The 22736-nt window shown below is 47.9% G+C and overlaps 12 protein-coding genes across 12 annotated transcripts; 7 read left to right on the top strand and 5 right to left on the bottom strand.

The window, feature by feature from the left end:
• The first annotated feature begins 883 nt into the window (after nt 1–883).
• E1B28_004103 (uncharacterized protein) lies at nt 884–2553 on the top strand. Its single transcript, XM_043148560.1, has 2 exons — nt 884–1862; nt 1924–2553. Exons 1-2 carry the CDS (start codon nt 964–966, stop codon nt 2414–2416), a joined length of 1392 nt encoding a protein of 463 aa, XP_043013159.1. The 5' UTR covers nt 884–963; the 3' UTR covers nt 2417–2553.
• Nucleotides 2554–2592: 39 nt separating this feature from the next.
• E1B28_004104 (uncharacterized protein) lies at nt 2593–3966 on the bottom strand. The gene is made up of 2 exons (XM_043148561.1): nt 2911–3966; nt 2593–2851 (listed from the first exon to the last, which is right to left on the bottom strand). The coding sequence occupies exons 1-2, from the start codon at nt 3337–3339 to the stop codon at nt 2660–2662; spliced, it is 621 nt and encodes a 206-aa protein (XP_043013160.1). The 5' UTR covers nt 3340–3966; the 3' UTR covers nt 2593–2659.
• A 560-nt stretch (nt 3967–4526) lies between these two features.
• Nucleotides 4527–5211, top strand: E1B28_004105 (uncharacterized protein; the record flags this gene model as incomplete). The annotated part of the gene is made up of 2 exons (XM_043148562.1): nt 4527–4694; nt 4756–5211. 2 exons carry the CDS (start codon nt 4527–4529, stop codon nt 5209–5211), a joined length of 624 nt encoding a protein of 207 aa, XP_043013161.1.
• An 823-nt stretch (nt 5212–6034) lies between these two features.
• Nucleotides 6035–6714, bottom strand: E1B28_004106 (uncharacterized protein; the record flags this gene model as incomplete). The annotated part of the gene is made up of 2 exons (XM_043148563.1): nt 6035–6226; nt 6286–6714. The coding sequence occupies 2 exons, from the start codon at nt 6712–6714 to the stop codon at nt 6035–6037; spliced, it is 621 nt and encodes a 206-aa protein (XP_043013162.1).
• A 754-nt stretch (nt 6715–7468) lies between these two features.
• Nucleotides 7469–8157, top strand: E1B28_004107 (uncharacterized protein; the record flags this gene model as incomplete). The annotated part of the gene is made up of 2 exons (XM_043148564.1): nt 7469–7636; nt 7702–8157. The coding sequence occupies 2 exons, from the start codon at nt 7469–7471 to the stop codon at nt 8155–8157; spliced, it is 624 nt and encodes a 207-aa protein (XP_043013163.1).
• Nucleotides 8158–8573: 416 nt separating this feature from the next.
• E1B28_004108 (uncharacterized protein) lies at nt 8574–11974 on the bottom strand. The gene is made up of 13 exons (XM_043148565.1): nt 11898–11974; nt 10693–11847; nt 10577–10629; nt 10434–10531; nt 10160–10384; nt 9994–10098; nt 9807–9947; nt 9399–9747; nt 9305–9344; nt 9188–9248; nt 9012–9133; nt 8795–8949; nt 8574–8728 (listed from the first exon to the last, which is right to left on the bottom strand). Exons 2-13 carry the CDS (start codon nt 11079–11081, stop codon nt 8577–8579), a joined length of 1890 nt encoding a protein of 629 aa, XP_043013164.1. The 5' UTR covers nt 11082–11847; nt 11898–11974; the 3' UTR covers nt 8574–8576.
• A 64-nt stretch (nt 11975–12038) lies between these two features.
• Nucleotides 12039–12733, top strand: E1B28_004109 (uncharacterized protein; the record flags this gene model as incomplete). Its single annotated transcript, XM_043148566.1, has 4 exons — nt 12039–12044; nt 12094–12193; nt 12249–12536; nt 12588–12733. The coding sequence occupies 4 exons, from the start codon at nt 12039–12041 to the stop codon at nt 12731–12733; spliced, it is 540 nt and encodes a 179-aa protein (XP_043013165.1).
• On the bottom strand, nt 12249–14508 carry E1B28_004110 (uncharacterized protein). Its single transcript, XM_043148567.1, has 4 exons — nt 14192–14508; nt 14012–14137; nt 13405–13957; nt 12249–13351 (listed from the first exon to the last, which is right to left on the bottom strand). Exons 1-4 carry the CDS (start codon nt 14415–14417, stop codon nt 12859–12861), a joined length of 1398 nt encoding a protein of 465 aa, XP_043013166.1. The 5' UTR covers nt 14418–14508; the 3' UTR covers nt 12249–12858.
• Nucleotides 14509–14566: 58 nt separating this feature from the next.
• On the top strand, nt 14567–15924 carry LEU2 (3-isopropylmalate dehydrogenase; the record flags this gene model as incomplete). The annotated part of the gene is made up of 5 exons (XM_043148568.1): nt 14567–14580; nt 14631–14665; nt 14720–14896; nt 14947–15487; nt 15546–15924. The coding sequence occupies 5 exons, from the start codon at nt 14567–14569 to the stop codon at nt 15922–15924; spliced, it is 1146 nt and encodes a 381-aa protein (XP_043013167.1).
• A 104-nt stretch (nt 15925–16028) lies between these two features.
• E1B28_004112 (uncharacterized protein) lies at nt 16029–18493 on the bottom strand. Its single transcript, XM_043148569.1, has 11 exons — nt 17523–18493; nt 17398–17458; nt 17238–17327; nt 17095–17172; nt 16988–17038; nt 16917–16937; nt 16826–16865; nt 16750–16776; nt 16561–16697; nt 16301–16513; nt 16029–16246 (listed from the first exon to the last, which is right to left on the bottom strand). Exons 1-11 carry the CDS (start codon nt 17813–17815, stop codon nt 16046–16048), a joined length of 1212 nt encoding a protein of 403 aa, XP_043013168.1. The 5' UTR covers nt 17816–18493; the 3' UTR covers nt 16029–16045.
• A 94-nt stretch (nt 18494–18587) lies between these two features.
• On the top strand, nt 18588–20177 carry E1B28_004113 (uncharacterized protein). Its single transcript, XM_043148570.1, has one exon. The coding sequence runs from the start codon at nt 18656–18658 to the stop codon at nt 20075–20077; it is 1422 nt and encodes a 473-aa protein (XP_043013169.1). The 5' UTR covers nt 18588–18655; the 3' UTR covers nt 20078–20177.
• Nucleotides 20178–20603: 426 nt separating this feature from the next.
• E1B28_004114 (uncharacterized protein) lies at nt 20604–22643 on the top strand. The gene is made up of 12 exons (XM_043148571.1): nt 20604–20765; nt 20831–21124; nt 21175–21240; nt 21302–21474; nt 21530–21582; nt 21638–21777; nt 21828–21941; nt 21997–22032; nt 22088–22213; nt 22282–22302; nt 22362–22411; nt 22470–22643. The coding sequence occupies exons 1-12, from the start codon at nt 20718–20720 to the stop codon at nt 22513–22515; spliced, it is 1167 nt and encodes a 388-aa protein (XP_043013170.1). The 5' UTR covers nt 20604–20717; the 3' UTR covers nt 22516–22643.
• Nucleotides 22644–22736: the final 93 nt, after the last annotated feature.

The following is a 22736-nucleotide window of genomic DNA, read 5'->3' on the forward strand; positions in this document are numbered from 1 at the left end:
ACGACTTGCAGGAACAAGGTATTGATATCATAGGGCACTGTGTCCGCCAGTAGAGCCCCAACCACCAGCCCCTCGCACGGTTTCTTCTAGATTCTGTAAATGAAAACGTATAGGATGACAATGGGTGACAGGGCATGAGAGCATGCTCACCTCAACTTCAATGATCTCTGGTGTATGAATTTTCTCGAGAATGAGTTGAGCTATTCTGTCTCCTTCTGCCACTAGATCTCCGCGTCAGTGCATATATAGCAGCCAAAAATATTTATGTCCACCTTCGAAAGGCTGATCGGAGAGGTTGAAGAGCAGAACAAAAACAATCCCTCGGTAATCAGCGTCAACGACCCCAGCGCCGGTGTCGATCATGAATTTGGAAGCTGTTTGCAAGATGGTGAGTTTCCAGCTTTAATTTCGACATGGTCTAATAACGTACCCAAACCACTTCTAGGTGCAACGCGGCCATAGTGCCCGGGTGGGACGGCAATTGAGATTTGAGTATTGACAAGACCCTTTCCATGAGGGGGTATGGTCTTGGCTTCAGCGCTGAGACGTGCCATACTAAGTCAATATCAAGCGTATTCATGAATGCCGTGCTGGAGCGCACCTGTACAGATCGTACCCAGCTGAAAGGGCTGAGCCACGCGTCGGAATTTTTGCCTTGTCTGAATGACGCTTTACGAGTAAGTTTTGAACGATTGATGAGGAGGGTGAGCTTTCGTCAGGTGTCATTTTCCTCTTCTTCCCTTGCTGGGGGTCGGTAGTATCAGACATGAGGTATGAGTAGAGGAAAGACGCGTTCGGGCTTGCGCGAATTTATGCAACACGGTCACGGGGTCACGGGCACAAAGCAAAACAAATGCCGCGCCTCTGACGTGCACTGCTTTCATCTTAACCCACTACCTCGACTTTCCTTTCGTTTATCTGCTACTCTTCCTCAAGCTGGATAGCGTATTCTGGTGACTGCGCATGCCACTCGGAGAGCCGGCGATTAGTACATATTTTGAACGTAAGAGGAAGGAAAATGTTAGACCTACGAAGAGGAAACGCGGAGATGCGGAGACAACAATAACCACAGACCGTTCTTGCTCGCCCTCTCCTAAGAGGCAGAAGCAGAGAACATCTGTTCATCCACGTCGACAGGTTTTTAATGACAAGGATAGCTACGTGAATAGGCCGCCAACCACTTCCTCACGTTCTCCTGTCCTTCCGCTTCCCAAAAGGACCAGTATTTCTCCTACTCATGTTCACACTCTATCCGCTGCCAAATATCCCACTCCTAAATCCACAGTGAAGAACACCAACACACGACGCGAATCTCAAGTCATCGACCTGACCAATGATGATGAACCATCGTCATCTTTATCGAGATCTTTCACCATTCGATCCCCTGTGAGACGCTCAAGACTGGTGACTCCGAAGACTCCCATTCGTCGCAGGCGCGTCCCTTCGGACATTGTCCCCGAGACACCTAGCCATAAGGTGTCGCCAGTACGCCCATTACATCTCGCCATTCCTTCCCGAAGAAGCACGACTCAGTCACTATCAGAGGAAGGTTCATCAGTCTCAACGTCACTCGAAGGGATTGCCCCGTCGTCTCAACCAAAAGATCTGGAGGAAATCACCTCCCAGTTGCAGGAGTTCGTAGCGTCAAAGTCTTCGCTTGGACGCGGATCTAGCGAGATTGTCCCCTCTTCACAGTCTCAAGAGCGGGAATTTGACCCTAGTTACTTTGCCACACTACGAGCCAGACGTTTGACCCTTGAGGATCAGGATATAGTTCCAAGTTCCCAATCTCAGAGTCAACCACAATATTGGCCACGAGAGGCAAATCACGAAAGTACGGGGAATAACGGCAATGAGCCAAAGTGAGTGAACTTTCGAATCTACCCTGCGCACGCCGGTGCAAATGCTTAGAAGTGATTTCAGGGAGTTTGATTTGCCTGACCGTTCGCCAGATATATCGTTCTCATCGAACAGCCTCCAACGTTCAGACTCAAATGTCTCGTTTATTATGCCTATTGAGGATACCGACATATCGAGCCTCTTCGAAGGAGACCCCATGTTTCTGGCAGCACAGGATGTCGCAGCGGAGGATGTTCCTCCCTTGAAGCCCTTATCTCAAGCTATCTCTGCTACTGAATCCGATTCAGGTGATGAAGAGTGGCTGCAGAATGTAGGCGACCGCACTGCCATTGGCCACGCTGTTTCTCAGCGACCGCAACAGTCTTCTCCACCCCGATCAGTGTACCGTAGTCAAGAACCCGTAGAATCCAGAGGATTCGTGGCTTCACGATCGTGTACTCCGGAATGGCCGTCTCAGTTGACGCTGACTGGTTGTGATGTGGATTCTTCACAGTGGTCTCTACCTCAAGACGCCACAGACTTCCTGGATATGGTGGAATCAAGGCCTCGAGTTTAATTGGTTTGTGGACGGATAATCGTTGTTTGTACATAATTATACCCAGCTTTCTTGTTAGGATTACACGGATAATCATCATGTATATACTGCACCATTTGCAATCGGTAGGTTGAATGCTCCTGGGCATCCTGAGACGGTTTTCAGAAAGACTTCCGGCTTGACATGAGCAGAGGGTTAGTGATACGAATTGGGTGAAAATCAATTTACTGCTACTATATTATGAGAATGAATATGGTAACTATCCTAAATATCTTGATCGCAGTTGACGATCTTTTGGTCGTACACAACTTGGTCGGTAGGTTGAATGCTCCCAACACCATTATTATACCAAATGAAGTGGTAGTCATTTTTGCCAGCTTCTCCAGTCGGGTCACCATAATTAACACGAACGCGACCGAGGTAGGTCTTGGCAGTCACTTTGGCAACTAGAGCAGCCTAGGAGAAAAGAAGTTAAGGACAACGGATACAAGATGGGGAAAAAGGTGAACCCTTACCTTTTGTCCAGGTCTGATAGTGACTTCAACGTTTTGACTGAACTTCTTGTCCTCTGTTCTAGTCCAAGTATCGGAGTTCTCGAACGATGCACCGATCGGAAGCTCTTCGCCGCCATCCGCAGAGAACCCTTCGCTCACGCCCCACTTCCAAGACTGGGAGACAGTCTTGTCGCCTCCGATGGTCGTTTTGAGATCGCTGGTCCCGCCTTGGCAGTTGTCGACGGGGTCACCGACTATGGTAGTGAGAACAGAGTCGGGACCCTGGGATTGCGACTCGAATGTGCATTTGTCGGCGTCACCAGTTGCGTGGCCGGGACAGTGGTCAAGATTGCCTGGGTCGGGTCGGTCAACGTTCTTTCGCTTGTCGATGGTACCCGCAGAGGTGGCAGCGACAATGGCGAGAAGAGTCAAGAAGGAAGAGAAGTACATGTATGGAGATGAGTACGAGAGAGAAGTAAGAGTAGATGCTTGTAGTAGATGACCCTTGTGAGGAAAAGTGAGTAGTAAATTCGGCTTCTTTTATACCTGTTGGCCCTCTTGGTTTTGGAAAAATGAAGTCGACCAGTTTCGTTCGTTCCTTGGTAGCCATAGGTGTAATGAATACACAGGTTGGAGACTGTGACGAGATTCACGAGGTCGTTCCATCCTACTTACTTGACACTTCTTTCCCGTCAGTTGACAAGTCATGCAGTCAAAAACGGACGACTGTTTCATGTTCAACACAGCGAACTGTGGAACATAGTTCGTTGACAGCCCCGTCACTGACGCGTTGGCTACTGGCGACATGAGTGAGCGCTACTGAGTATGCAAGTTTTTGCCATCTTTCACGCCAAAACAGACCGAAATTGGCCCAAAAGTTTCATGCCGAATTCCCGCCCAGACCACCGAAAAACGGTAGCCCCTTGGAAGGTATCATGCCAAATCACCAAAAACTCAGCATGATGGTCCATCTGGAATACCCAGATGCCTTCATCGCCAGCAACCCGACATTACCATCTCCGAGAAGAGTGAACAAGAAGGAAACGCGGAGATCGATATCTGAGCCCGATGCTAGTGAGAGACAGACAAAGAAAAATAGACAGTGATCATCCGCTGTGTTTCTGGGCTTCAAATTTCATGCCCTACAGTAGTTGGGAAAAATATCTAAATGGGGTAATAAAGGTCTCTACCGGCATTAAGCGGTCCTTACTAGAAAGAGCTGGCGAAACGCTAGTACTGATTACTTGTACCTAAGTTACTGATGTATCGTAGCCAGCCGATCATAACTTGTTCTTGTTCTCGATGTGGATTCCGCCCAAGGCAGAGCGTGAGAACTAGCAACAGTCGTGTCTACGAATTACGCCTTCCGCAGAGGGGAACACCTGGGGAAACCCCATCATAAAATTGAAGAAGTAATTGAAAATGACCAAACTCGGAGGCAACAGAGATAGAATCATCCCGTTCAATGACATGGAGTCGAGTCGACAGCAAGACCGGGCAGTGATAATTGAGTCATGTTCGAAACGGTGAAGTCCGACTTGAGATACTAGTCGAAAAGCTATAAAAGATCCCTAGATTCCAGTGGAAATATTATTCCAGCACTCCTCAACTTCACTCAACTTCTTTACCTCTTTAACATGCGTTGCACTTCTTTTGTCGCTCTCGCCTCCGTTCTCGCAGTAGCCTCCGCTGCTCCTTCTGAGCTTCAGGCTCGCAAGAACGTCGACCGTCCCGACCCAGCCAACCTCGACCACTGTCCAGGTCGTCCCACTGGCGATGCTGACGCTTGTACCTTTGAAAAACAGGTAATCCTGATCCATCCTACCCTCTCAATTGAGCCAAATACTGACTTCTTCCTTCAAATAGGGCGACCTTCCTAACCGTCGCATATGGTTCCAACTCGGAACTCCAGTTGCAAACTGCGATAACCCAAACGCACCCTCACTTTCAACCGATGTTGGTGGTGAAAAGACAGTGACTGAAACTTGGGAACACACCGATAAAGCCGAAATCGACCTCTTTGGTATCAAAATCGGAGGAGAGGGCAGCTGGTCTCAAGCCACGTCCCAAACAGAACGTCAATCTATAACTGTCGAAATTCCAGCTGGAAAGCAGCGTGTGGCTGTTGTGGGTGTTGATCATAAGGAGAGTTCTGGTAGGATTCGCATCAACTATGGTGACCCTAGCGGAGAATCTGGCAAGAACAACTACCATTACGTCTGGTATGCCAATGGTATTGTATCATCCCAGCCAACGGATGATGTGGAGTTTGATGCGAGGGAGATCAACTGCGGGGAGTCCTTGGATGTTACAATGCTTTGAAGAACGCGCATTTCGCGGTGATGATAGACCTATGCCATGGTTATACTTATCAGTAAACCATACTTATGTCAAGTAAAATAGATTATTGTAGCAAGTTTTTTTACCTGATCCAAGTTGCATGGGTAGTGATTCGTGAACGTAAACGGATGCTCAACGATGGAAATGAAGACTGCCTCCAAGAATCCGTACTCGGGTAGACACTTCAAGTCTGAATGTGAACAAGACCTGTCCTCCACGCAAAAGAGGTTGAAAAGCCAAAAGGTTTGTACAGGTGGCGATTATTCAATCATTATTGCATACTCGGCGCTGATAGCGTGCCACGGCAATCATCAGGATATGCATCTGACGTCCTCGATGGCCATCTAGGCAGGGCAACTGTCACTCCTGGGGTTGAAATTTGTCTATAATTACACTCTAACCCCTCAGACTCACTAATGTTCAAGTCTGGCCTTGTCCTTTCAAACGAAAAGTTAAAAAAAGTAAAGATAAATTTATTCACAAGCTCTCGGCTTCACTTCGGAATGAAGTCAGAGTAGAAATATCAGACTGGCGTACTCCCGTCCCTGTTGATGGTGATGATATTGGATTCGAATGGTTTAGGAAAGACGAAGGTTGTAGGATCTAATAGCGCATCTTGAGAAGTGGATGTACGGTTTTCAGAGAGACTTCCGGCCTGCCAAGACATGAGAGCAACAGGTCAAAGTCACCCTACACCGTACGGGCGCTTGATCATGATGCTCTCGAAAACGAAAATCGATTTACGCTTCCACAATATATTGTAAGAATAGATATCATAAATATTAATAATATTCGTTAGGTCGATCTAAATATCTTGGTCGCAGTTGACGATCTTTTGGTCGTACACAACTTGGTCGGTAGGTTGAATGCTCCCAACACCGTTGTTGTACCAAATGTAGTGGTAGTCGTTCTTGCCAGCTTCTCCAGTCGGGTCACCATAATTAACACGAACACGACCGAGGAACGTCTTCGCCGTAACTTTGGCAACCAGAGCAGCCTAGGGGAAAAGAAATTGAGGACAATAGATACAAGGGGAGGGGGAAGGTGAACCCTTACCTTTTGTCCAGGTCTAATAGTGACTTGGACATTCTGCCTGAACGTCTTCGCCTCTGTGCTAGTCCAAGTATCGGAGTTCTCGAACGATGCACCGATCGGAAGCTCTTCTCCGCCATCCGCAGAGAACCCTTCGCTCACGCCCCACTTCCAAGACTGGGAGACAGTCTTGTCACCTCCAATGGTTGTTTTCAGGTCGTTGGTTCCGCCTTTGCAGTTGTCGACGGGGTCACCGACTATGGTGGTGAGAACAGAGTCAGGACCCTGGGATTGCGACTCGAATGTGCATTTGTCTGCGTCACCAGTTGCGTGGCCGGGACAGTGATCAAGGTTGGCTGGGTCGGGTCGGTCGACGTTCTTTCGCTTGTCGATGGTACCCGCAGAGGTAGCAGCGACAATGGCGAGAAGGGTCAAGAGGGAAGAGAAGTGCATGTCTGGAGATGAGTAGTACGAGAGAGAAGTTAGAGTAGATGCTTGTGGTGGATGTCTCTTGACCGGAGTTGATGAGGAAAGGTGAGTGGTCAAGGCGGTTTCTTTTATACCTGTTTCCCCGCTTAGTTTTGGGAGAATGAAGTTAACCAGTTTCTCCGAAATAAATTCATTGTTCCTTGGTAGCCATAAGTGTAATCACTGGCAATACACAGGCTGTGATTTGGAGAATCATGAGGTTGCCGCTCGCTCCATCCTACTCTGCATTTCGTCAATTCGTTGAAGTCAAAAGTGGAGCCTTGTAGAGCCTCGATTGTTTCACGTCCAACACGGCGAACTGTGAAATATAGTTCGCATATTGTTTATTCCAAGCCATGATGCCCAGGTGGATTTAACACCCAAGGCAGAACGTGAGAACTAGCAAGAGTCATGTTGAGGTGGTGCCAAAGCTGTGAGGGGATCACTAATTACACCTTCGGCAGAGCTCGGGTAACAACATCCTGAAACACCTACAAGGCCCCACATGTGAAAATTGACGAAGTAATTGAAATTGACCCAACTCCGGGCAGCGGAGATGAAGTCATCCCATTCAATGAAATGGAGTCGACGGCAAGGTCCTCTAAGTGATAATCATGTTCGAAACGACGAAGTCCGACTTTGGAGATAATCGAAAAGCTATAAAAGCTCCCTAGAGATATCAGTTGGGATATCATTCCAGCACTCCTCAACTTCAGTCAACCTTCCTTACCTCTTTAGCATGCGCTGCACTTCTTTTGTCGCTCTCGCTTCCGTTCTCGCAGTGGCTTCCGCTGCTCCTTCTGAGCTTCAGGCTCGCAAGAACGTCGACCGTCCCGACCCAGCCAACCTCGACCATTGTCCGGGTCGTCCCACTGGCGATGCAGACGCTTGTACCTTCGAAAAACAGGTAATGCCAATCCATCATACCCTCTCCATTGAGCCTAATACTGAAAAAACGACTCCTTCAAACAGGGCGACCTCCCTAACCGCCGCAGATGGTTCCAACTCGGAACTCCAGTTGCAAACTGCGATAACCCAAACGCACCCCCACTTTCAACCGACGTTGGTGGTGAAAAGACAGTGACTGAAACTTGGGAACACACCGATAAAGCTGAAATCAACCTCTTTGGTATCAAAATCGGAGGAGAGGGCGGCTGGTCCGAGGCAAAGTCCCAAACGGAACGTCAGTTTATAACTGTTCAGGTTCCAGCAGGAAAGCAGCGTGTGGCTGTCGTGGGTATTGACCATAAGGAGAGTTCTGGTAGGATTCGCATCAACTATGGTGACCCTAGCGGAGAACCTGGCAAGAACGACTACCATTACATTTGGTATGCCAATGGTATTGTATCATCCCAGCCAACAAATGATGTGGAGTTTGATGCGAAGGAGATCAACTGTGGGGAGTCTTTGGATGTTTCAAAGCTATGAAGAACACGCATTTTGCGGTGATGATAGACATGTTTATACTTATCAGTAAACCATATTTATGTAAAGTAAAATAAATTATTGTAGCAAGTTCTTACCTGATCCAAGTTGCAAATTTTGCACACTAGACGATGGGGAGTGAACAACGTGAACGTATGGTATTGATTCCCAACGATGGAAACGAAGTCTGGCCTTGCAAGAATCCATACCTAACCTCAATGGAAACCTGAGAGAGACGAGTTGACCAGCGCAAATGAGGCTGAAGAGAGATTTGGTGTATTGAGTGACAGAATCGCATTAAGATGGGAAAATGAATCCGGTGGCCGGCCGGAGACGGCCCGAAGGCAAAAGTCTCGTCAGGTAAAATTAAGCAGTTTGTCCATTCAGTATTAAAGCATTCTGTATATACAAATAATCAAATCCTAATTCGCAGCCTTGATGAGGTCCGCCGCCTTCTCTGCTACTCCATATAATGTCGAAGACAAATGAGCACTGACTTGTAGAGGCATGATTGACGCATCAACCACGCGGACGTTTGAGGTATCGTATACTTTCAACTGTGCATCTACCACTCCTGAAGCAAAGCAAAGCAAAAAATTATCAATACCGCCATTCAAGAAGAGATAACATGTGTCCGTACCTCCAAGACTTCGTCGCATCATAGCAGCCGTACCGATGGGGTGAGCGACGGCACCGTAATTCTTCTGAATCCAACTTCTCCACTGAGCGTCGGAACCACGATCTGCACCATCGGGAACAGCGCCTCCCGGTATGGTCTCTCCTGTTGATAGGGAGCTGGGATAAGTGGTGGTCAATATCTCTATTTCATGGAACGGGCATCCCGAATGTCAAGGTACCTTAGAGGCGGGCTCGTCAATACTCGTCTTGACAGTCTTGCTGCGGCAATCTGGACATCCATATCCCAGTCGACCGAGAAGTAGTTGACTCGAACTTGAGGTTTGGTAAAAGGATTGCTCGTCTGAATGGTCGAATGTTAGTACCTTGGGATTCTTGGACAGCGAAAAGTAATGACCGTTATCTTGACTGTTCCTCTGCTGAAAGGTAGAAGCTGCCACATGTCGATTCCGAGATCGCTGAGAACACAACGTGAGCAGTCGAGGCGACGGTTCGAACGCGAGTGAATTCTTACTCAGGGTATCCTGTATCATAGAACATCTCCGCTACCGGTGCTAAAAACAGGTCATTAGCTGTTGCTAAGTTTCATCGCCAGCTCAAGAACTTACCATTCCTGTTGATGATCAGATCCGCTTGCACCTGATAGATCTGCTGCAGAGCCGCACTACTCAAGGCTGATCCCGCTTGACTGTTTGCCCAATTGGCCAAATTACTGTTTATCTTGCTGATAGAGCTATTGGCGTTGTTTCCAAACACTTGTCGAATGTTAGGGAAGGCGATACAGTTTGAGGGACCTCGGCCATCGGGATCGAAGCCGTTCCCGTTGGCGCCCAAAGAGGTCATCGTCTGCTCTTGCAGATTCCTTCCAACAGTTTTGAGGTCGACATAGGTGGTGATGCCGAGTGACGAGAGGAGGGAGGAGTCACCAATTCCGGAGAGTTGGAGTAGAGCAGGGGTCTGATAGAAAGAAGGGGTGGTTGAGTGAACAAAATGGTACGATACTAGGAGAAACTTACGGCGATCGCGCCTGCGGCGACTATAACTTCTCTTCTAGCATAAGCACTATACCTGGTGCTGCTCCCGCAGGCTGGAGCGAATTGAATTCCGGAAGCTTTAAGGGGAATGCTCCCAGGATTTGCCCAAATGAGTTTCGTAACCTTGACGGTACGTCAAGAAAATCCTGCTGAATTAGACATTTCCTACCTGATGCTTGGTCAAAGTTAACCATTTTGTCCTTACGTTCTCGACGGGACTAAGATAGGCTTCAACAGAAGACGAACGACGATCAGCAGCATGCCAGTCCATCGTCTAGGCAATTAGTCCTATTTCAGCTCGAGCATATCTGAAAATTCTTGGGAAGAAGGCTCACAAACGGTGTCATTGAAACACAGTTGGGATTGCCACCGTTCAAATCCGGGCAATGCGTCATTCCCGTAAGACCTTGAATAGTGTCGATGTAAGCATGCTGTTGGGGCCCCCCATACATCTTGTCTGGAAATGTGACTTGGACAGGTCCGTTAAATCCATGAAAGGAATCGATAGCTTGTGCGCCTTTGGCTGCTTGTTGTTCGTTTGGACCTGAGAATCCTTCCGACTAGGCAGGAGGTCAGACATTGCCCAAGGTAGCTTGCAAGTCAGTTCACCTTTTTCATGTAATCAAATAAACCCTGCCAATTCCATCCAACGCTTGCCTCGGATGGATCCAGGAGAGAAGACCATGCATCGTATTGAGCAGTGAGACCTGGTCGTGGTCAGTCAAATCCTCCAACAACACGAAACCGCTCACCTCGGGTATAGTGACCCCCGTTGATAGAGGAACTTCCACCCAAGGTTTTCCCGCTATTTGAAAAGCACCTCGATTAGTCCCAGCCTGTGTTTAAGTCGACAGAGAACCCAGCTTACGAAACCATCTTGCCGTGTTCAGTCTGCCACTGCCAATCCATGTCCGTGCCGAACGCCCGTCCGTATGAATAGATATCGAACACCCTAGAGTCAGTCCTATCATCCCTTCCCGCTTCGACGAGCAACACCGTATACTTCCCTGTCTCGGCCAGTCGTGCTGCAACGGTCGTACCAGTCAATCCACCACCAACGACAATGAAGTCGAAGGTTTGATTGTGAGCGAGGGATGGGTCAATGGTAACGCCGAAAGCTTCGTTACGGAGGATGGTTTGGCCATTTTCGAGTGATGGGTCAGAGGCCGCGTCGAAAGTTCGCTTACGGAGAGCAGCGTTACCCGTGAGGGAGAGGGGAAGCAGGAGAAAGGGGAGGAGAGATTTCAAGCGAAACATGGGGTGTAGGGCTATACTTGCATCGTGTTCTTGCTTTTGTATCTAAATCATTTCCCGATAATGTCGAATCTGGATGATGGGCTGCATGGAAAATGGGAAGGATATGTAGATGTGGTACCTCGAGTTAGCTCTCAGGCGCTCCTTCTCCGGACAAATGGTATGCCATTACCCAAATGTCAATTATCCTTCGCAGATGATCCGGCTTGTTTTGGCAAGGTAAGAGCTGGAGAAATTGGGTAGGAACGATAGAAAAACTGTACATCGTCTCGTAAGGAGGGTTTTGACCTGAACTAATAGGTTTTTCCAAAGTTCCTTGAATCTGTATCGCTGACAGGAACTCTTTCCGTAGACGCGTCGAGAGACCCGGTATGAGTAGGACACCGGTCGCCGTATTCGCTATTTGATATTGGAGTCTGATTGTTCTCGCTTAAGGTGACAAGAACCGGCGCCACAATCCACTGGGAGTAAGTATTGTATTGAAGGACCCTCAAGCCGACGAAGTACTCTTCGGTAGCAGCGCAAATTCACTTCAGAATTGAGGGTGTCGCAAAATGAACAAAGACATTGAATGGTGCTGTTAAACGGGTGGAAGGCTGGGAGTAAAAGTCGTGCGGGAGGCAAACTTTGGCAAACGTGAACGTGAAAGGAAACCCGCCAAATTAGAGGACACTTGGACGTCTCGCGAAAGTGGTTTGATGGAAGTGGTTGAGACTCAGAGGAAAATCTGGGAATTTGTGGCAAATCGAGTGATCAAATTACTATCTATCTGTGTGTTCTTTAGTGACAACTCGCAAAATTACAGTTCGAATGGCTCACTGCAGTGCCTAGCGCAACGCCAGAAGTGGAAGAACCTCGGATGCATTAACTGTCGGTGTAGATGACAGTACCACAGTAAGCACTAAGCTCTAAGCGCTAAACGACCAACTCGCTGCGCCTTGAACACGAATTGTCACCATCATGCCTGTGAGTACTCTAGCACTTGCTCTCATTCATTCCCTCAGCATCTTTCCAGGCCTATCATTCCTCATTCAACGAAGTTTCAGATGTGCGACAAGTTGGAAACATGTCTATTCTTCCAATAAAGACCAAAATCAGGGGACCTTCTCCCATCGGTCAGTTCCCATCCTACTACAACGTTGTTCGCCCTAAATCCTGTCTCGTCAACAGCCGACCCAGAACAGCCAGATATTATAGACGAAACTCTCGACCTCTTTCGCGCAAACTCTCTATTTCGCAATTTCGAAATCAAAGGACCAGCAGATCGCACACTTATTGTCCTCATACTCTTCATTTCCGACTGTTTAGCCAAGATCGGAAGCGCAAAAACGACACCCGGTAAAATCGAGGCTAGGAAACACTTGAACACGTTATCGGTGGACAGTTTCGCCATACCAGGAGATGCTAACTTTGCGCTGAACGCACACTACGCTGCGCCTTCAAGCCGCGCCGATGCTGGTGAGTCGTAATCACGCTCGTGGACGACCATTTCGTCACATCATCTGTTAGACTATCTGCGGTCCTATCTTACTCAAGTCAGGCAAGAGTTGTCGGAGAGGTTAATCGTTATTCTGTATGGTGACGGAGATATACCCAGCAAGTGGTGGATGTCGTTCCAAAAGAGACGATTCATGAATCGGAGTCTTGGCCAATAAATCTATCTTCGAAACGTTTGCATCACATAGAGTGCATCGATGTATCATCGCTAAATGAAGTGTCAGTGTTTCGCTCGGAACAGGACCCTCGTGCATTCATCAAGTAGGGGAAAGCGAGTGTAAGTCTACTTCTTGTGTTTACGCCTTTCATTAGGATTTTTTCTTCCGTATCCTACTACGGGCATCTCATTAGCTCCCCTTGTGCTCCGTCCTTTGCCTCCAGAACTTGCAGACATGATTTCAGGAACCCAATCTGGATCCATCCAACTACCCACAGCTACTGAACCACCATCGACACCCTTAGAAAGGAACCCCTTCATCATCTTCGCTTCTTCTCGTTCTCGTTTGCTCTCCGCACGCTTCTGTGCTCTCAGATACTCAGATTGGTCTTCTCGTAGAATGAGCCCTTCGCCAGTCCCAGTCTTCGCTGAACCAGGCTTTGGAGCAGGTATCGAATATTTTGTTCCTCGTATGTTGTACTGGAAATTGGGTTTTAGATGCACCTGCATTGCCGGCGCGTCGGAGTCGACATTGGGAGCTGATAGTGTCACCGACGCTCGAAGTAGCGAAGGATTACCACAGGATGGACAGAATTTCTTTGACGAATCCTTACATATCCTAGGAGAGGAAATAAGCGATAATAACGAGAGTAGACACAAGTAAGGACCGACTTGAAGCAAGCATGACATCTTAGCACCCAAGTTTTCACCCTCTGTATTCTCTTTCCTTCAGTGCCCACCAGAGTGAGATCCATCTGCAGAAGTACGTTTTGCATCGCGAAATCGGCGGTCATGCACCCCACAGAAATGACCTCGTCTTTTGTTTTGCCTTTTCCCTTGTTTCCGCCATCTGACGGCAAAAGCTCTAAGGCACGGGATTTGTGCAGTCCGACATTAGTCGGTGTTATCCACTCCCCTTCACCATCATCAAAGTCCAATGGATCTTCATACAGAGGTGTGTTGGAATTATGCACTGTGGATTGGGAAATTTGTTCCTTGGAATGAGGAGTCGAAGACGTGTCATCGTTTTCTACAGGGTGTAGCTCCACATCGAAAGGTTCCTGGTCCTCCTGGTCCTCTGCCGATGAGCCCAACTTTGAGGGTTCCGTATCTGAAATGGGTGAACAGTCTAGTTTTTCGCTTGACGATCTCTCTTGCCCGTCCAATGGTGTGGTTAATTCTGAGGCATCTGCAATGAGAGTCTCGTTTCCTTCCAAATTCTGGGCTGCCTACTAATCCCTTGCTGTCAGTTGGTAGACAAAATCAAAAATCGACAGACTCGCCCCTGAATCTTCTTCTTTTCTTGCTTGTGCCTCTTCGTTAAGTGTGTGAGTCAATGCGAGTACACATATATCAGGATGCGATAAAACAGAATAATCCCCTGTTTTCTTCGCCCACTGTATGACTGGTGGTAGAAGATGCCATCAGCATGATTTATGGAGGTTTACGAGGCGAATACCTGAGGCGATACTGGCAGGATTGGGATTCTTAACTTCAATCTTTATTCCAAAGTTCAATCCTAAGCGTTCCAAATGTTCTTTTGCATTTTTATCCTTCAATTCAGCAAGCACTTGAGGAACAGTGACATATGTTTCGGCTAGACCGCGTAGAGGAGAGAGGGAAAGTAATGGACCGGCATCGAGCACTAATGTTTTACATCTAGGTCGCTGAGTCGTGGACATCATCTTTTTTTTTTCGAAGTCGTAGTAGTCGATGATGGCGTCCTCGATGGAGGAGAAAAAGAGGTGATTGCCGATTTTGTCTGCTCGAGTCTTCAATGCGCCTAAGTATAAATATTTTTTAATGACTCCGACTTTTAGCAGCTCCTTCGACAATGTCCACACGCTCGTAGGTCTACCTCTCTAACATTCCGTCATCCTCTTACCATCCACCTTCAGCTTCCGCGTCGCAGTCCTTCACGGTGATGGAATTGGTGATTATGTTGTCTTTTTTCCACTTTGAACGTCCACTCAAAGCTAGTCCATAGGTCCCGAAGTGGTCGACCAGGCAGTTAGGGTTTTACAAATGGTCTCTGATGGATCACCAGACTTCAACCTCCAGCTGGAGCCACAGCTTTTTGGTGGTGCTGCCATTGATGCTACCGGGGAACCTCTACCTGCATCGACACTAAAAGCATGCCAGCAAGCGGATGCCATTCTAATGGGTGAGCTTGGTGAAGGCTTCTCTTCGATAACTACTGAGAGACTTTGCAAGGTTCCATCGGTGGCCCAAAATGGGGTGTAGATGCCAAAGTTCGACCAGAACCAGGCCTTCTTACATTGCGCAAAACACTCGGACTTTACGCCAACATACGGCCCGCGAATTTTGCATCTGAAGCGTTGCTTGAATACACTCCACTCAGGCCTGATGTTGCTCGAGGCGTCGACATGATCGTCGTTCGCGAGCTGATCGGGGGTCTCTACTTCGGTAAACGTAAAGAGGCCAGTGCAGAACCTGACATTGGGACAGCTTGGGATACCATGATTTACAGCGAAGACGAAATCAAGCGCATCACCAGAGTAGCCGCACAGATTGCTCTTTCTGCCAATCCACCATTAGAGATTCACTCGATAGACAAGGCCAACGTGTTGGCTTGCTCTAGGCTATGGAGGAAAACCGTGACCGAGACTTTACAAAAAGAGTATCCTCAACTCAAATTTGACCACAACCTGGTGGACTCGGCTGCGATGGTCATGGTCGCCAATCCCAACAAGTTGAACGGCGTCATCCTAACGGAGAACCTTTTCGGTGATATGTGAGTGTATCCACTCCGAAATGTGGCTAGTTGTCTAACAGGTTTGGGTATCCTCCAGCCTCTCAGATCAATCCAGTGTAATTCCCGGATCTCTCGGTTTGCTCCCGTCCGCCTCTCTCGCAGGAGCTCCCTCAAAACCTTCCCCTGATTTCAAGCCTACACTAGGTCTGTATGAGCCTATTCACGGTTCTGCGCCAGACATTGCAGGGAAGGGTATCGCGAACCCCATCGGCACCATTCTCAGCACAGCGATGCTCCTTCGTTATTCCCTTGGCCTCGACAAACCGGCCATGTTGGTGGAAAACGCAGTACGGAAGGTACTGGATCTCAAGTCAAATGGTGGATTTGGACTTAGAACGGCCGATTTGGGCGGATCTGCCACCACAGAGGAAGTTGGTGATAAAATCATCCAAGTCTTGAGAGAGCTGCTCCAGTAGATTGCGGTGAAGAATAGAATGTAGACGTAGCCATGTATACCTACTTATGAATAAAGTGAAGGGTATTGTATAGAATTATTACTAGTCTTCGTCGGGAAGCGAGTAGCGAACAAAATTCAGTCTAACGTCGACTAGGAATCCTATTCCTCGGGATGCCACGTTCAGAAGCATCGAGTCGTGGAGAACTCAGCTGGAATTCCGTCGAAGCAATGCCGGACCCTACGGGAAGTTTAATACCAACACGAGTGTCTAGTCCTTCAGCCGTGTGGACGGTTGGTGGGATCGATAGGGGATCGACGGGAGCATCTGCCTTGCGGGAAGCCTACCGGCAGCGTAGGGTCAGTGCACGGAGAAGGAGTGGTGCACAAGGACTGACCTGTACCGTCACTTCCGCGGGCTGAGTAGCCATTTTCCATGCACACGTATCGAATTGCGCACGAGGGCTCAGACTGGTACGACCTAGATCGCGAGACCCTGACCTCATGCGCTTGCGCAACTTGTCTCGCGAATTCAGAGTACGCAGAAACCCAAAGGTGTACAGCTTCCCTGTCAACAAAAGAAAGAGCAGAACGAGATTGCGCTGCGTGGTCTTGATATGGAATTAGCGCAGAAAAGAAAGAGTCGTGATCGACTCACATAGTTGGACAAGATGACGGCGGTTATCATCGATATTGCTGGAAGTACGGCCGATTGAAATGTGATTGAAATGACCTGGCGCACAACGTCATCCGCTGCCAATGTTCCAGCTCTCGCTTTCCAAAGCGAATTGACCACTAGCAATGAAAGCGTCGGTAAAATGCAATACTAGGACTTGGCAAATCCTACGAATAGAGGCGACGACAACGTCCAAAACTTGAGTCAATCAGTGCAATGTCATAGCGGCTCAAACTTGAGTACTCACATAGCGACAAAGAGGTCCAGATTGCAAAGCCTATTCTCATCTGCAAATAAAGATCCGAGTTTGCTCATTGAAACACAGGTAAGAATCATACAGCTTGCATCAATTTACGAAACTAGAACGGGGTTAAGCAGTCTGAACGTGTTGAGGATAGGCATCCCGCACCTCTTCATGGCTTCTTTGATGAGTACTAAAGGACAGTGCCATGTTGACAACCTGAGTATCGTTATCAGAACTGGATGAGTCAGCTTAACCGGGAAGGAGTGGATCACCATGAAGACAACCAGAACTACAATCAAGGCGGCGAGGAAAGTAAGAGGATACAAAACTATTCGCCTTCTACCAGTCATCTAAAAGTTTACCATGTCAGCACTAAGGGCGAACGACATGTTAGTGGACGCAAAAAGTAACGCACCTTCCAACACCTCCTTATGAAGAAAGACTGACACATCGAACAAATGCAGCCGTTGATAAAGAGATCAGACCAAGCGATAGCACTCCCAGACTAGAATAAACGCATCTTGATGAGCATATATATACACGCCGCTACGCAAGTTATGACTGTTGGTACTCGCCCACTTCTCCTTGCGAATCATGATCAACCAGACCTTGTAGATCTCGATAATAGTTTGTAAACTATTCGCAGCCAAGTGAAGATTAGCGAGTCCGAAAACTAACCCACAGGTTAAAACAGACCTACACAGAGAACAATACAACGCTAGCAGTAAACAACCGCTTTTGCCTCGAATCATCTCGGTAGTCAGCCCAATATTTGAACGCTTGTCCAGCGATTAGTCCGATAGTAAAAGATTGAAGTATTCCATCTAGAAGCACTGCACTTGAGGCCTTGTCGTAGAGGCTGCGGTCGCTCGTTACATTCCCAAGGGTAGAGTTGAAAGTAGTCATGGTAGTTTTGAGCCGGCACTTCTGGGCGCGACTTTCGTCATGCTCAAAGCAGAATAGGAATACACATGAGATGAATATCGAGTTCATATTAAGACACAGCTATTTGGGTGTAAAGATGGACGGCTCGTTCAGGCGATTCTAGAATGCCGATGCAAGTCAGAGAAACACTAAGTACAGGACAGTATCAAGTTGAGCTACAACAACGCCAGAGTGCGAGAAGAGAGGGAGTGGTACCAAAAGGATAAGCTAAGCGGAGGTCGACTGGACCAGCGGCAAATAGATTACCAGAAGTGCGACTGATGTTAGAGAACCAGACAACTTTCAATAGAGTATCAACAGAGCTCTTCAAGTAGCAAGGCGGAAGGAACGGGAGCATGTACCGAGGCAATCCAGACCCATTTTACGTGGAAAACCAGTTCGAACTTGTTCTCTGTAAGATCGGAGTCGAATTTCAGGAGGGCAGTTGTAAGCCAACAACGCTTTGTTTTGCATATCCCCAGATTTAATTTGCTCTAGAACCTGCCCCGCAATCCTTGGGAGCCCAAGGAGGCCGTTTGGTGTGTCCACTTTTGATCCTGTGAATTGCGTTGATAACGAAGGTCGGCCGAGGGGGTAAAAAATCAAAGATAGCTATCGAGTGACGCTGGTGTATGAGAAAGCCCGCGTCAGCACATTGTGCTTACACTAATGAGTCCAATATTCGAAAGAGGGAGACAGACGAGGGCTTGAAATAAGGAATGTCGACCGACAGCTTGAATGAGGGCGTAAAGAATCGTCACAGCGTCACAGTCAAGTGGGCGGCCGCCGGATACCCGATTGCTTACGTGAGACGGAAATAAAGCAAAATAAGCAGCTCACATTTGGATCTCATCGAGCTGCCCATTTCTCCCATACTTGTTTTATACATTGACCATATTTCCACTCCCTATGGTTCACCATTCCGATCTGCAAGCAGACGCTGCTTTACTCGACTTACTCACCAGTCCTGCTCCTCCCACTCGCAAGACTTTTCTTCCTCGGCGAGATGCAGCTTTAGACCCTCTCCTCATAGCCGCCGCTGCCGCCTCCGGACCCCATGTTACTCGAAATCATTACGCACACGATTTCTTTCCTGGTGTGTGCATGGCTCAGCACGAAGGCTCTTGGGATTGGACCAAGTTCACCGGAGATTCTTCGTCCACCAGGTCTGACCGTAAACGCCTCACATATGTCAGCAGGCAAGCGCCCCGTCGACAACGGCTAGGATTAGTCAACGGAGAAATTGAGAAGAAGAACGATATACCCGTACCGCTCGCTGCAGTCGAGAATATCCCACCTGATCGACCGGTAGAGACGGACCTGGGGATCAAACCCACCAGTAACTCTGAAGTCACTGCACACAAACGGAAACCTTCAGTACCTGTGGAAGTCAAAGTCAAATGCATGGCTCGAACTAGAATCCCTACTCCTCATGGTCCAGCATTCCTCCATCTCTACCACAACAACCGGGATAAAAAAGAACATCTCGCAATCGTGGTTGATTCCGCACAATTCGATGAATCGCAAGATGGGCCTCCCCATATTCGTTCGCAATCGTTGGATGCAGTTTGGGATAACGAAACTGAAATGGACCGTATAACGCGTGGAGCATACGTTGGCAGACTATCACGGTCTTCGCAAAGAGCATCATCTCCGTCCACATCGTCCTGCCATAACAATCATGGACTTTGTACCGATGTACCCGCACCTCTGATACGCATACACTCTGAATGTTTCACCGGAGAAACTATAGGAAGTATGCGGTGCGATTGTGGCGAACAATTAGACGAAGCAATCCGGCAAATCTCACAACCCGTCGCAATATCCGCCTCATCTCCGCAAGAAACCATTCCTGGACGTGGTGCAGTAATTTATCTCCGTCAGGAGGGTCGAGGGATCGGATTGCTCTCCAAAATACGCGCGTACAATCTACAAGACCTTGGCCACGACACAGTCACTGCAAATCTTATGCTTGGACACAAAGCGGACGAACGTGGGTACGAGATCGCTGGCGCGATCATGAGGGACTTGGGATTGTGTGAAGGTGTGAGAGTGTTGACGAACAACCCGGATAAAGTTGCTGCGCTGGTGAACGAGGGAATCAAAGTTGTTGAACGCGTTCCTATGATTCCGCGAAGCTGGCAATCGCGGAATCCTCATCTTGTGATGCATTCTCATAACGAGATACAACACGACCATGAACGGAAAGCTGGCGCGACATTGATCGGTGGGAGTGCGGTGTATGGTGAAGACTTGGACAAATATCTTCGGACGAAGGTTTTGAGGATGGGACATATCCTTCCTCTGTGGTTAGAAGATCCCGAGGCCTGACGTTCTAAAGTAATAAACGATCTTTATCTGATTATTTAACCAAAATATTCTTGTATAATTTGTTGATTTGAGTTCAATACACAACATTGTTTTCTACCCACTTCCCTCATCGGTATGTATGTCGTGGATCTGGCGTGAGGCAGGTCGCTGTAACCGTCCAAGCCGTGATAGTGACTGAACTAAGCGCCCTTGCCGTGAGCGCTCAGGCGGGATCTCGCCTTGTTTGTGAGAACCAGAATAAACAGCAATAATATTCTCATTATTAGGAATTTATGCGGCCAGAATGGTGATGACAGGGCCCTTCGCTCGGAAGGGTTTGGTATGAGATGATTCGGTGAATGCCTTGGGGACCATGAAAGTGTTGGTGTCGCTGGTGGTGTTTTCTTGCACAATACTACGCGCAAAATGTATATTCAAGGAAAAGAACGCGACGAGCACGGGGGAAGTGAGCGTGATTGTGACGCCGCGATGCCCGATGTGGACAAGCTCCCTTTTCCCGCGCCTGCCATTTATTTTTAGCGTTTCACGCTGCACTGCATGAAGCCTCCTTTATAACGTTCCTTACTTAGTCCTCACCTTCTCGTCCTTTTGGCGCATTCCATTCCTTCATTCTCCTGACTGTACCTGGCCATCGTTCAACATGTCAGAACCTGAATCTCGTGGTCCTTCCAAGCGTCGTAAATGGATCGTACGTTGTTTGCTTCCACTGTTATTTTTTCTTCTTTTCGAATTTGTCTAAAAAACCTACACCAGATTGTCGGATCTGTTGCCGCTCTCCTTGCTATTATCGCTATTGCTGTGGGTGTAGGTGTCGGAGTTACACAGAGCAATAAGAATAAGAACTCCTCTGCCGCCAGCTCCTCTAGTGGTAGCCGAGGTTCCTCATCCAATCCCGGCGGACCAAAACAGAGCGATCCTAACGACCCTAGCACATTTGAGACGGATCCAAACTTGCACAAGGCATTCTATGCGATTGCATATACACCCGAGGGTTCACAACTACCGGACTGTGGCAATAATCTACAGAATGTGATCAAAGACATTCAGGTGTGCTGTTACAATACTTCCCTCTCAAACATCCACTAAGTCTTTGAAAGCTCATATCTCAAATTACGACACGAATTCGCCTATATGGTGCAGATTGCAATCAGTCTGCTCTTGTTGTTAGTTTTCGCTTGAACCTCACGGTTTTAATCCTTTAACAAACGTGCTTTACCTTTTTAGCTGGAAGCCATCAGGCAAACGAAGACCAACCTCCAAGTCTTCCTCGGAAACTATGTCATCCCCTCAGACAGCACGCCATACAGCCGTCAAAAGGAGTTGATTAAGCAGGCCATTCAGACTTACGGGACAGATCACATTGCAGGAATCACCGTAGGAAACGAATTTATGCTGAAGTTGGTCGTCTACCTAGCTCGTCTAGTGACCTCGTCTGACCCTCTCGCGTTCTAGCTATATGCTCGACAACGGAGGAGGGGACCCTAACAGCGCAATTGGCAATCAAGGCATGTCATTCCCTTTATTTTCAGCTGTTACACCACTGAATAGATATCGCTTTAGGCGCGAGTTTATTGATTGCCAACGTCACAGATACTCGCCAGATGCTTGCGGATATGAAACTTCCGAAGACAATTCCAGTCGGAAACTCGGACGCTGGCGCTTGGTTTAATAACAAGGTTTTGGAAGCTGTCGACTATGGAGTGCGTAACGACTTCCATGTTTAACTCTTCACTTATTTCTTACATACTAGATGGCGAATGTTCATCCCTGGTTCGCAAACACAACTATCCAAGACGCTGCTGCCTGGACCAATCAGTTCTTCCGAGAAACTAACGTTCAACCAGCTGCTAATCTTCCGAATAAGGTAGGTTGCAGATTCTACCCCCAAGTACAGTAGGATTGATAGATCACGCCAACAGCCCAAAATGTACATCGCTGAAACTGGTTGGCCGACGGTGCGTTCTCTCGGTGACCCATTTTATCAGCGCCTCTCATCGTCACTTCTGGCAGAAATCATCGGATGCCGCGAATGCAAACAACGGTGCTTCTGCTGCCTCCGTCGAGAACCTACAGATCTTCATCGACACGTTTGTCTGCCAAGCTAATAATAACGGAACAGGCTATTTCTTCTTCGAGGTGAGTAACTCGCTCCAACATTTTGGTTTATTTTCGGTTTCAAGATTTCTGACTCAATTTACCTTCAGTTCTCTGATGAAAAGTGGAAAGTACGGTTTACATTCCTATTGAACCTGTTAGAATTCGTTTTTACTAACCCTTAATCTAGGACAACCAATTCGGCGGAGTAGAAGGCTGGTGGGGTCTTTTCAACGGCGAGTGAGTGACTCTTTCTCGTTCCATCGGCCGGTACTCAGCCATACATCCCCTCACTTAGCCGGAGCCTCAAAAATATAAAGATACCAAGCTGCATAGCGCCCTGATATTCTAATGATGAGATCTACTTTCTATATTCTTCGTTTTGTTATGGAAGGACACATATGGACTACTGGGACATTCATGTACAATATCATGCTACCTGGAATATTAGTTGAATACGAGGCGTACACAATGCTATTGCAGTTAGAATGGTGTTGATCAATGAAATGAGCACGAGTTTCTTATGTAAGATCCCAAGCATCGTTCGACTGTCAACGACAACGAC

This window comes from Marasmius oreades, chromosome 2, assembly GCF_018924745.1.
Source record: "Marasmius oreades isolate 03SP1 chromosome 2, whole genome shotgun sequence".
NCBI classification, from domain to species: domain Eukaryota; kingdom Fungi; phylum Basidiomycota; class Agaricomycetes; order Agaricales; family Marasmiaceae; genus Marasmius; species Marasmius oreades.

Bases quoted from the DNA above. Each gene is read 5' to 3' on its own strand.
- E1B28_004103 (XM_043148560.1), top strand. From the start codon at position 964: ATGCCACTCGGAGAGCCGGCGATTAGTACATATTTTGAACGTAAGAGG. The intron at 1,863-1,923 runs GTGAGTGAACTT...AAGTGATTTCAG, and splicing joins AATAACGGCAATGAGCCAAA to GGAGTTTGATTTGCCTGACC.
- E1B28_004104 (XM_043148561.1), bottom strand. From the start codon at position 3,339: ATGTACTTCTCTTCCTTCTTGACTCTTCTCGCCATTGTCGCTGCCACC. The intron at 2,852-2,910 runs GTAAGGGTTCAC...CTTTTCTCCTAG, and splicing joins CTATCAGACCTGGACAAAAG to GCTGCTCTAGTTGCCAAAGT.
- E1B28_004113 (XM_043148570.1), top strand. From the start codon at position 18,656: ATGGTTCACCATTCCGATCTGCAAGCAGACGCTGCTTTACTCGACTTA.
- E1B28_004114 (XM_043148571.1), top strand. From the start codon at position 20,718: ATGTCAGAACCTGAATCTCGTGGTCCTTCCAAGCGTCGTAAATGGATC. The intron at 21,583-21,637 runs GCATGTCATTCC...ATATCGCTTTAG, and splicing joins CAGCGCAATTGGCAATCAAG to GCGCGAGTTTATTGATTGCC. The intron at 22,412-22,469 runs GTGAGTGACTCT...CCCCTCACTTAG, and splicing joins TGGGGTCTTTTCAACGGCGA to CCGGAGCCTCAAAAATATAA.
- E1B28_004112 (XM_043148569.1), bottom strand. From the start codon at position 17,815: ATGAACTCGATATTCATCTCATGTGTATTCCTATTCTGCTTTGAGCAT. The intron at 17,328-17,397 runs GCGAGTACCAAC...CGTTTATTCTAG, and splicing joins TGATTCGCAAGGAGAAGTGG to TCTGGGAGTGCTATCGCTTG. The intron at 16,698-16,749 runs GTAGGATTTGCC...TTTCATTGCTAG, and splicing joins CGTTGTCGTCGCCTCTATTC to TGGTCAATTCGCTTTGGAAA.
- E1B28_004110 (XM_043148567.1), bottom strand. From the start codon at position 14,417: ATGATGTCCACGACTCAGCGACCTAGATGTAAAACATTAGTGCTCGAT. The intron at 13,958-14,011 runs GTCTGTCGATTT...ATTAGTAGGCAG, and splicing joins AGAAGAAGATTCAGGGGCGA to CCCAGAATTTGGAAGGAAAC. The intron at 13,352-13,404 runs GTCGGTCCTTAC...TTCCTCTCCTAG, and splicing joins AGATGTCATGCTTGCTTCAA to GATATGTAAGGATTCGTCAA.
- E1B28_004108 (XM_043148565.1), bottom strand. From the start codon at position 11,081: ATGTTTCGCTTGAAATCTCTCCTCCCCTTTCTCCTGCTTCCCCTCTCC. The intron at 10,099-10,159 runs GTGAGCCTTCTT...CTAATTGCCTAG, and splicing joins GTGTTTCAATGACACCGTTT to ACGATGGACTGGCATGCTGC. The intron at 9,948-9,993 runs GTAGGAAATGTC...CGTACCGTCAAG, and splicing joins TAACTTTGACCAAGCATCAG to GTTACGAAACTCATTTGGGC.